Source organism: Garra rufa, chromosome 8, assembly GCF_049309525.1.
Source record: "Garra rufa chromosome 8, GarRuf1.0, whole genome shotgun sequence".
Classification (NCBI taxonomy): Eukaryota; Metazoa; Chordata; class Actinopteri; order Cypriniformes; family Cyprinidae; genus Garra; species Garra rufa.
Genome location: NC_133368.1, coordinates 29,264,300 through 29,275,760, shown reverse-complemented (window position 1 = coordinate 29,275,760; position 11,461 = coordinate 29,264,300). Strand labels below are relative to the sequence as shown.

Here is an 11,461-nt window from a genome sequence, read left to right as displayed (position 1 = left end):
TTAATCAAATAAACATAGCCTTGATTAGCAGAAAAGACTTCCTAAAAAAAAAAAAAGCAACATTAAAAATCTTACTGATTCCAGACTTTTGAATGTCAGTGTATACTCACGCATTCACAGAATCCTAGTTTTTTTAGGATTACATACAGTAGGGGTATTATTCATTTGCTTGTTGATCCTAAAACGTAATTACTTATATTTTGATTCTTGAAGATGAATGCCACCATTTTAAAGTCCAAAGTGATTTCATTTAATATGATTTGTCAGCATTGTAATGCCTTTTTGTAAATGTAGCCAAACCTTTTTGTAAGTGTATCTAAACCTTCTTGACAGTAGAAAAAATAGATTTATAAATACAATATTTTATTGCACTTTAAAAATGTAATATAGTCCCTACAGTATTTAATTCGAATTTATCATGTTTTGTACCATAAATTCTATTAAAACTAGTAATCCCACCTGCGTGAGCCCTAGTTATTTTTCAACACAAGTGTTCATTCTTGCAAACATATTTTAGCTCAATACTACATTCTCATTGTGCTCATGTCATAATTTTTAACATATCAATAAGACATAACAGCGAAACATATTCAAAAATAAGGTAACACTTTACAATAAGGTGTCATTTGTTAACATTAGTTAATGTAACATGGACGAACAATGAACAATACATTTATTGCAGTATTTATTCATCTTTGTTATTGTTAGTTCATAAAAATAGTTGTTCATAGTTTGCTCATGTTAGTTCACAGTGCATTAACCCCTTAACTGTCACCGTCCCACCTGTGGGACGCTTGGCACTCTTTTTTCCGTTGTCCTTTTTCTCTATCAAATCTTTTAGTAACCATCATATATTATATATCATTTGAAAGCTTAGAAGCTCAAGAATCATCCTGTGAAAACCATTTTGAAATCGGATATTGCCTTACCATGGAAACTGTACTTTAAAATCATTTGGCGGTCTCCTCCCCCTTAGTGGTGTCATATTACAAAATGCATTACGGTCTTTTAGAATCACAACTTTTTACAATCTTGACAAAAAATATATCATTGGAAAGGTCTGAGTCTCAGGATGTCATATTTGGTGGTTATTTTGTGATAGAATGACAATTTTCAGACAAATTTAGACTTTTGTGACAGAAAATTGCATAAAAAATATATATGGCATTTCAATGGCACCCGGTGGCTGTTTGTGGTATAACGCCCTTAACAAACTTTCACAGGAAGCTTAATTTTTTTCATATCAACTTCAAATTTGGAACATAACTTATTTAGATGTGAGGCTTCAATTTGATATCAAATTTAGGATAAAACCTGTTATGTAAAATATGTATTTTATATAAAATATAATAAAAATTGTACAGTGCATTTTATTTACAGTAAATTTAAACTTCTATAATTTGTTGACACTTTATTTTTTTGAGAAAATTCCACATCTGCAAAAATCTGCTGATTGTCTTCTTTAAAAAGAGACCAACCTTAGATCTGTATTCCAAAGAGTTCATGAATTACAACAATTAAAGTTTGGATAATGCACTTTCATTCCTATTTTAAAAAATGGGGGGCGACAGTTAAGGGGTTAACTAACGTTACACAAACACAACTTGTGATTTTAATAATGCATCAGTAAATGCTGATATTAACTAAGATTAATAAATGCTGTAGAAATATTGCACTAAGGAGCCTTATTGTAAAGTGTTACCAAAAATAAAACATCCAGCTCTCAAAAAAAAAACAAAAAAAACAAATCAAGCAACTTAAAAAGTTAAACATCATATTTATTGCAATAATCAGTTACATTATTTCTGCATTCAAAATGCAACAAGACGACGTCCCACCTCTCATTGTGACACAAAGAATCGCAGAATCTGCACAATTAAAAAAATTACACTCACTAAAATTATAAAATCTACATACGGCAGCCTGTAAATAATATTAAACGATAAATGTTATCATTTAAATTGTAGTTTTCTATTAAAGTAGTACATATTAAAATATCTGCTATTAAAGATACCTCCATAATGCAGTGTTTATGAGATACAGCTGGGCTTTATTTTATAGATTATATTTTGGGTGGGGCTGCGGAGGACTCTTTTTCACTCTCAACTCGAGCATCAGATATCACGTCTGGCACACGCAGAATCATCCCGTCCAGATCCTTCCTCAAACACACCTGGCAGCCCAGACGAGATCTAAAAGATGTGCATGCAAAATAGAAATGTGAAGATCAGCCATGAAAATTCAAATCATGAATCTAAAAAAACCATGCAATTTTTAATGCACATGCACCTTTTAAGGTGAAGTCAACTCACTTAACTCACTGCTTAAACGAACAGAGCAATGATAGTGAGCTACAGTGTTTACATTTAAGGGGGAATCAACCTATGAATGGCTTACTAATTGTTGTCTCTGCATATATAGGAAAGTGTATTTCAACATCAAAAAAGACACTTTCTTCATCTTTAGACTGAAGTCTGTTTTCAGTACCAAAAAATATCAAAAGCTATTACATGGCATTTTAAAATGATCCTTTATTGTTGAGTGATTTGGTTCACTCACGTGTCTGTAAGCCCATAAGCCAAGTCCAACATGTCCATTTCCTCATCAGTAATAGGCCCAAGCTTCTTATAAACGGCCTCCTCGAAAATAAGGTGGCACGTAGAGCAGGCCAAAGTTCCCTCACATGCACCTAGAGAGACAAAAAAAAATATTAGCTAGTAAGACTCACAAATCACTTACATTGACATGACAAGCGTTAAAATACTTCTCTAGCTGTTCACCTCATTTTACCTTTGGATTACATACACAAAGCCCTGTTAAACATTGTCCTGTTCACAATTCCCAAATAATTTCTGCTATTTTTGAGCCAATCTGCAGTCCTCATAGTCAGTAGGGCTGTGCAATTAATCGAAATTCAGTTTCGATTTCTGCTTCAAACGATCATGAAAATGCAGTAATCGAAAAGAAACGATTCTGCATTCTGCCCCCTTTCCAGTGGTGCGCTTTCACTCATCCATAAAAGCCTAATTTCACATGCAAATCAGCAAAATCATGTAATGTGACTTTCATAAAATGGGACGTGCTTATTTCTTAATGTTTCTTTGATGTTGGGTTTTTAATAGCACGTAAGAAGACTTGCACTGTTCTGTGTATGAGCTCAGAGATGGAGCAGAACACAGACATGTAAAGTTATCTTTTAGCTCAAGGTGCGCCTAAACGGTCAAATACACCCAAAAATATTTCAAAATGAGGCGCTTGGTGATTATTCATCTAAACTTTTGTCAGTTATGTCTTAAATGACCATAAACAGTTGAGAATAAAAATACATGTAACAGTATATTGGATCCATGTGGTCAAGCGCAACACATAATATTCCTTCTACTGTCTATGTGCCTAATATGAATAGAATGTAAAAATACAAAGAGAAAAATCACTCACTGCTTTTGAATGAAGGACGTTTGTAGTTTTAATAAGAAACAAAGCATGTTTAACTATTACAGTGAAGACGCTGTTTTATTTTACATTCAAATTCTGTAGCATTGTTAGACTACTTTAGACTTGCATAAAAGTATTCAGTATTTTTTTAAAGCACAGTTTTTATTTTATTTTATTTGTATCTTTTTTTCCTCGCTGTATTGCCATCTTTAAATTAATCACTATATAAAGTTTTGGACCTTTTGACCAAAATAATCATGATTATGATTTTTGCCAAAAATCGAGCAGCCCTAATAGTCAGTACACTATATGCTCTGTAAAAAGTGTGGTAACTGGATTTACAGAAATTAAAAATATTATTTAATATTACCTGAATCAACCTGACTACATTAGGTGACAAAACCATTTTAAAGGGTTAGTTCACCCCAAAATGAAAATTTACCCATTATTTACTCACCCTCCAGGCATCCTAGGTGTATATGACTTCCTTCTTTCAGATGAATCCAATTGGAGTTATATTAAAAATTGTTCCGGTAGGGCTTGGCGAAAAATCAATTTTATCGATTAACTCCAATGTGTAGTTTACATCGATTTGTTTGAATGAAAATTGGTTTTCTCTTTAATATCCGCCGACGCTCCTCTCTGGGCTCCAGCAGTTCCGAATGGGCTCAGCCCTCCCCCCGCGTATTTACCATATTAGAAATACACTAATATATATATTTGTATTCAGAAAGGCATGGAAAACGAGCCACTAAAGGGATATGATTAGCTACTTGCTATATGATAACCCCTATGTTCTGGCTATCCCAAGCTTTATCATGGCAGTAGGTGGTGTTTCTCTTCAGCAGTCCAAAACAAGTCCAATAAAGTGCATCCATCCATAATAAGCGTGTCACACGGCTCCAACGGTGAATAAAGGCCTCCTGTGGTGAATCAATGTGTTTTTGTAAAAAAAAAACCCACATATTTAAAACATAAAAATCATTTTAATCTAGCTTGCGCAAACTGTCGTACGTGGAAGCTGTTCCGGGCGGATGACAAAGAATGACGGCGTTGCGCCGCTCAAAACTGACGATTGCGTATGCGCAGTGGTGAGACCAAAACAAAACAAGGGTCACAAATTAGAAGTAAAAATGAGGATTTGTAAAGAAAAATGTCGGAAGATTTCCATATAAGCCAAGAGACCTACTTCATCCGCCTGGAACAGCTTCCATGTATGACAGTTTGCAAAAGCTAGATTAAAGTGATTGTTATTATGAATGGATGCAGTTTATTGGACTTGTTTAGGACTGATGAAGAGAAACAACCACCCATTGCCATAAAGCTTGGGAGAGCCAGAATTTTTTTTAATATAACTCTGATTGAATTTGTCTCAAAGAAGGAAGTCATATATATACCTAGGATGCCTGAAGGGTGAGTAAATAATAGGCTAATTTTGCCCATTATCATTTCTGGGTGAACTAACTCTTTAAGGATCAGAGCAAGAAGAAACTGCAGGCTTTTACTTTTTGTAGTGTGTGAATGAGATATGCATATTTGTCTGTACAACAAAACTTTAGTACAATATTTGTAAAAAACTTACCAAATCCATCAATATCTAGATCATGGTTAATAACAACATCGAGTAGTGATTCCCCAGTTAAAGCTTTCACCGTGATCCGTTTTCCATCTCGATTCAGAAAGTGAACAGTCACCTTTTCCTCAGCCCTGCAGAGACATTTTTAAGATGCAAAGATCAAGCCATCATCATCATTAGAAGTGCTACATGAAAACCCTAGAACAATGATTTGTTGTATCTTTAAGCACCTTTTTCTGAAAACTTTGGCTAAACCTCTTGTAGTTGTTGCTAATCAGACCTATGTTTAAGACCCACGGGATTTCCCTTGAAATGTAGATCCCTGAAAAATGCACATTGTTGAATAAAAACAGGCCTTCACGGACTGAGCCTTTTTTATGATTCTGTTTCATACATCTGTTCTTCATGTTTAGTACATTTTAAACAATAGCTTGCTTCTATGCTGAATGGAATACAGAGTAGTCATTTACGGTACAATACACAACTACAACAATATCCTGAACATGAATTCACCTAAGCACCGATAAAACCCTCCTGAGAAAGGCGATTTATGCATGGAGGCTTAAACACAAAAAGTGAGCATTGAGGGAATTTAGATGCAGTGGTCTTTAGTAGGCACAAGATGATACATTGAAAATGTTTGCTTATTTTTGGGATAAGAAGAAGAAAAACTTGTTTGTAATGAGAGAGAGAGACCACACTAGACCTGGAAGTAATGGTGAGATATTTTAAAAGTAGTATGAAGAACTATGCTTATCAAGGCTGCGTTTACTTGACCAAAAATATTTGAGATATATTATTACAATTTAAAATGAACTTCCATTATTATTATTATTTTATTTATTAACTTTCAGCATCATTACTCCAGTTTTCAGTGTCACATGATCCTTCAGAAATCATTCTAATTTGCTGATTTTGATGCTTAACAAACATTTATCATGATCAACTTTGAATACAGTTAATACCCCCAACATTTTGAACAGTATTGTAGGCATCTCAATAGTCAGCTATATAGCATATTGCAATAGGCTGAACAATGGGCAAGACGGAAAGATTGGACAAGTCAATGTCAAATTTAATTATTCTCATCAAGTGCATCAGAGTATTGGTGTGTGTGTATAAAATAACCTTGAGGAAGCTTTAGTTATCAATGTATCAACCATAGCAATAGCCTAAATTCTTAGTTACCATAGACCCAAAGATAAAAATGAGATAACATAAGATAGATAAAGTAAAATAAAGAGGAACGCATTATTACACAATGCACACAACACCCAATATACTTGTAACCCAATAGCCTTGACCTACAAATAAACACAGCTATCCAATGTTCAATCTTACACAACTGGAAAACACAGAAAGCCCAAAAAACAGCTGTACACTAATTCCATACTTGAAACACACGAATGACTTTGTATTAGATATAAAATACTAAACCATGTGTCAATGCAAACAGATTATGCTAGATCACTCAGAGTCAGAGCTTATCTGAACTATGTTTTCAATGACTTTTAACCAACTTATCTCAAGGTCATTTAGTCGATGTATGAACTAAGTTTCCCACACGTTCACAAAGGTGTCCTAATAGACTACTACAGGTGTAGTATATAACTATAAAAATGATCCACTAACATTTGACAACCATTGCATTTTCAACACTATGCATATTTTTTATCATGTGGACTCTAAGAAACTGACAGAAGCGCTCCAAAAAACTTCTTTAAAAAAAGGCCAGTCGTTTTGACATTTTGTTATCTAACCTAATGACGTTACGTATTTTATATAACCGACACTTTTCGGGACATTAACGTCACATCTCTGTTGACAAAATTGCCAGCATGGATGAATCCTAATGACTCAATACTTCTTGAAAGACAGTTTCTTACCTTACTGGGTTTGTTAATGTGTTTATTCCTCTGCTGTGCGTGTAGCTCCCGGTCACGCATTGTGGAAACGCTCTCGTTTGGCTCAACGTTTGGTGCGCCGCTTTACGCATCGCAGCCGCTCGCTGGAGAAACAGTCTCAATGCACATGCCGACATTGTAATATATTTTGCTGATAGACCTCTGAAGACTTAACTAGCACTGTTGCATGTGTGTTGGAATTTAACTTTCGACTCTTTATATGTTGCGGAAATAGAGCTGTTCGGTCGTGACGTCAATTTGTAGGCCAACCCGGAAATACTTCGTCATGTGTGCCTTCAGGAACGTCATATGGGTTAGAATTTTACGATTTTGAATTCTTAAGTAGCCTAAAGAATTCTTTTAAATTCTGTGATAGTTGTTTTCATATTTTGTTCTACCACATACAGTCATACCAGTCGCAGTCTCTTACTGTGTTTGCGTGTTTTCTGCAAAAGAAATTAAGGAGACTGCTGTTTATTGAATTTCATTGATATTACATAGGATTGCTTTTATCTCCATTTTAAATATGTTATTCTATCTAAAAAGCAATATTTAAGTATTTTATTAGAACAATAACGACCAACATTGCCCATCAAGTTTTATATTGTCATATTGTAAAGCCCAGTCCTGAAACTTCTGTGGTAAGCACTAAAAGACGTCTCTGCTGAAAACAACAACAACAACAACAACAACAACAACAAATGGTTTTAATGGAAACTGTAATGGACCCTGTGGGTTTCTAGGTTTGTATGGTAATTGGTCGCCTTCTATTGAACCACTAGATCCTAATGGAAAATGTAACAAAACACACTACAGAAAACCATTTTAATTATTATAATGGTGAAAAGTTGATGATATGTAATGGTGTTTGTAGTGGAAACCATTAGAATTTCTGTGATGGTTTCTATTGTTTTATTTTTCAGCGGGAATTGTTGATATGTGACTCTGGACCACAAAACCAGTCATAAGGGTAATTTCTTTGAGATACATCATCTGAAAGCTGAATAAATAAGCTTTCCATTGAGGTTTGTTACGATAGACTGAAAATCTGGAATAATAAAATAATATGTAAAAATAAAATAAAATGTAAATATTGAGAAAATATTTATTTTATTTTATTTACTTAAGACTGGTTTTGTGGTCCAGGGTCACATATTTGTAGCCAAAAGGAATCTTTTGTGAAACAGAAAGTATCTTCAGATGTTAAAGGTTCTTTATGGAACCATTTAAACAAAAAAGGTTCTTCTATGGAATCATGAAGCACCTTGTGTACGGGAAGGGAATAGAAAATACAGTTTGTACAGTAATACCTGCCTATGGAATGTCCCCAAAATGATAGGAACACCATTTGGGGAAGACACTGCCACCTTAAGGCTATTCCTAGCAAAAGCCCTACTATTAAATCAATGGCTGCGTTCGAAACCGCATACTCAATGAGTAGGTACTTAATTTCAAAAAGTACTTACTTAACGAGCGCTAAAAGAGTACGTACTCTACAGTCAAATCTCGTTGAGTATGAATGGGATCTGCACGTCTTCCGCCTTGTTGACGTTGTCATGTGACTAACGACGTTATAACAAGTGCAACAACTTAACAGATATGAGCGACAGATTTAATTAATCAGGGATGTGATTTTTCCGGATTAATCCGGAATTCCGGATTTTTCGACCTGAAAATGTGACCTATGTCAGGTATTTGCGACCGTTCGCAAATGGCGGATGGCGAAGTATGATTCCGGACCGCAAGATGCGTCCATGCGGACCGTGAAAGCTTTTGACATAATAATAATAAAAAAAAAATGCCAAACGCTATTTCTAATAAATACATTTATATCAAGCACACTAGGGTCAACGTTTGGGTGCAATCTTCCGTGCAGTGAGGAGAGCAGAGAGCGGCAGACAGATGTAGCTTTCAGTGAGAGAAAAACGTTGATGGAAATTGCATTATTTTGGGGTTACGTCGCAAAATATTGTAAATATATCTTTTTATACTGTATTTTTATACATATTTATATTTTAAACCACGACGGTGAGCCAATGGATATCACACAAGCAACGTGAAAACGTACTCGGTTACTAACGTAACCTCGGTTCTCTCAGAGAGGGAACGAGTACTGCGTAGCTAACGCTAGGGGAAAATCCTTTCCGCGAGAGGTATTGAAGCCAAAAAATTATCCTTAATTTTGTATTAATGTAAAACGCGTTGCCGCAGTGAGCAGACATAGGCACGCAGTACGCCTCGCCTATGTCTGCTCACTGCGGCAACGCGTTTTACATTAATACAAAATTAAGGATAATTTTTTGGCTTCAATACCTCTCGCGGAAAGGATTTTCCCCTAGCGTTAGCTACGCAGTAAGAGTGACCTCTCGTAAGAGAACTGCATATGTTAAAGTGAAAGTAAAAACAGCGCTTTTAGCATCTAATGTGCACATTCTCTAAGAGACAATGATAGACGAATATACTTCATATGCTGATATTAATTTACTTCCCTAATATTTCTCTTCTGCAAAATAAAAAGAAACGTATTTTGTGTAGGCTAAGGGTTTTTGAAAGTCAGTTCTTGAAATAAAGCTCTTCATATTCATTGATGACTGCAGTGTTATTAGGGGTTAAGAAAGACTAATTATTTGAGGTGGTCTTAAATATGGGGACTAAAAGGCAATAATTGCGATGGAACTTTATAAGGTTATCCATTGAATAAATATGAGCGCTGCGCGTTTCAAAGTCAGCTGCGGAGCTTGTTTTGTGTATCATTCTGATAGCGCCTCCTGCTGGAAGAGAATGATCTGACATTTTTTTATCAGCTCGAACGTCTACTGTTGTCAAAAAGACCAATGTAAACAAATCAGTCCATGGTTTTAAGCACCAAACACGTAGAGTTGTAAATGTTATCTGATGGATCGACAAGATCATGTGTTATACAAATTTAAACAATTAAGGCAATAAAATATATGTTAATTAATATAGTACTTGATTGAGAATAATTGTTTAAATTAATATAAGAATTGATACTTTTGACTCTTGAAGGCTGGAATGTGAATTTTATTATTTAAGAAATCTTTTTTGTTTTGGGAAATCTGCATCTCAATTGTAAATCATGCTTTTTACAGTCATTTTAATAATTTATTTATTTATTAATTAAATTTTGTTCAGGTCTTTAAAAAAGTATTTAAATGTGTAGAATTTAAGATTAAATATGCTGCAGATACCCTGGTCTCGCAAAAAAAAAAAAACATAAATAGTTTTTTATATATAATTGTCTGGACCTCGAGCCGTTTTAGTTGAAGACCCCTGGATTAGATGATCGATTTTGAGTGATTTTCCACTATGGCAGGATGTTTAAGCTGCATTAACATTAACTTACTTGTATTTGCTAGCTATTAGGGATGCTCATTTCGGTTAATTTTCCCAAGCAACAACCGCAAATCATTATCTGGGGGGGGGGGGGGGGGTCTTAGTATATTTTCCTGCTTTTTTGTCCTTAGCCAATCACATGCCTGATTAATCTATCTATAAATATTTTGATATTGATGAAATGTGTTCATTTTGTGGTCAAGTTGAAGAAACAGCTGTTCTTTTATTGTGATTGTAGTCAGAGATGGGCATAAATACATAGAAATGTATTTATAATAAAAATACAAAATACTGAGTGGAAAAATGTATTAAAAATACAAATACAAAATACTGTGTAAAAAAATTTATTTAAATACACATACAGTATTTTGTATTTTTAAAATACACAAAATACATGTGAAATTGGCCATCAAGTGCAGGCATCCCTATTAGGCTGAAATATATCTGGATATATTATAAATGCAAAATACAAACATTTAGATGTGTCCTATACTGATTAGAAATGATCTTCCCTTCCCCTGCCCTGTAGGAAAAAACAAAACCTATTTCCCCCCAGAAAAAACATCTTTTATCACATTTTATCACCATCATGACTTCAGCTCAGTAACAAGAACTCAATAACACAAAGATCAATAACACAAAGAAAAAAAACTATCAAAACTGATTGGCTAACAGGCAGCTAACGCTATTTTTCTCCTACACGTGTCTGTGCTTTTTTATCCTTTCATGTTTACTAAAGGCAAATCTGAATGATACACCATTTTAACTTTAATCAGCAAGGAATTGATCATGATGACACCCTTACCTTAATGCAGAAAACTGAGAAAAGTCGCTGATCCAATGCTGACTGCTGCAGGCAGCTCACGTGCATGAGTGTTAAAGGGATAGTTCACCCAAAAATTAAAATTTGATGTTTTATCTGCTTACCCCCAGGTCATCCAAGATGTAGGTGACTTTGTTTCTTCATCAGAACAAAATGAAGATTTTAGCTAAAACTGGTGCAGTCTGTCAGCCATATAATGGGAGTGGATGGGCACCAGACCTTTAAAAGTAAAAAAAAAAAAAAAAAAAAAAAACATGCACAGACAAATCCAAATTTTCACCCTGCGACTCATGACGATACATTAATGTCTTAAGACACGAAACGATCGGTTTTTGCGAGAAACTGAACAGTATTCATATAATTTTTACC

At 34.6% G+C, this 11,461-nt stretch overlaps 1 protein-coding gene across 1 annotated transcript; it reads right to left on the bottom strand.

The window, feature by feature from the left end:
* Positions 1–1,757: 1,757 nt before the first annotated feature.
* Positions 1,758–7,180, bottom strand: fdx1 (ferredoxin 1). The gene is made up of 4 exons (XM_073846117.1): positions 6,898–7,180; positions 5,018–5,142; positions 2,560–2,689; positions 1,758–2,192 (listed from the first exon to the last, which is right to left on the bottom strand). Exons 1-4 carry the CDS (start codon positions 7,050–7,052, stop codon positions 2,063–2,065), a joined length of 540 nt encoding a protein of 179 aa, XP_073702218.1. The 5' UTR covers positions 7,053–7,180; the 3' UTR covers positions 1,758–2,062.
* Between the last annotated feature and the right edge of the window lie 4,281 nt (positions 7,181–11,461).

What these genes read in the sequence shown, in the direction of transcription:
- fdx1 (XM_073846117.1), bottom strand. Translation starts at nt 7,052, where the DNA reads ATGTCGGCATGTGCATTGAGACTGTTTCTCCAGCGAGCGGCTGCGATG. An exon ending in ACATTAACAAACCCAGTAAG is followed by an intron (nt 5,143 to 6,897) that starts GTAAGAAACTGT and finishes ATGTCTCTGCAG; the next exon opens with GGCTGAGGAAAAGGTGACTG. An exon ending in TCTAGATATTGATGGATTTG is followed by an intron (nt 2,690 to 5,017) that starts GTAAGTTTTTTA and finishes TTGTCTCTCTAG; the next exon opens with GTGCATGTGAGGGAACTTTG.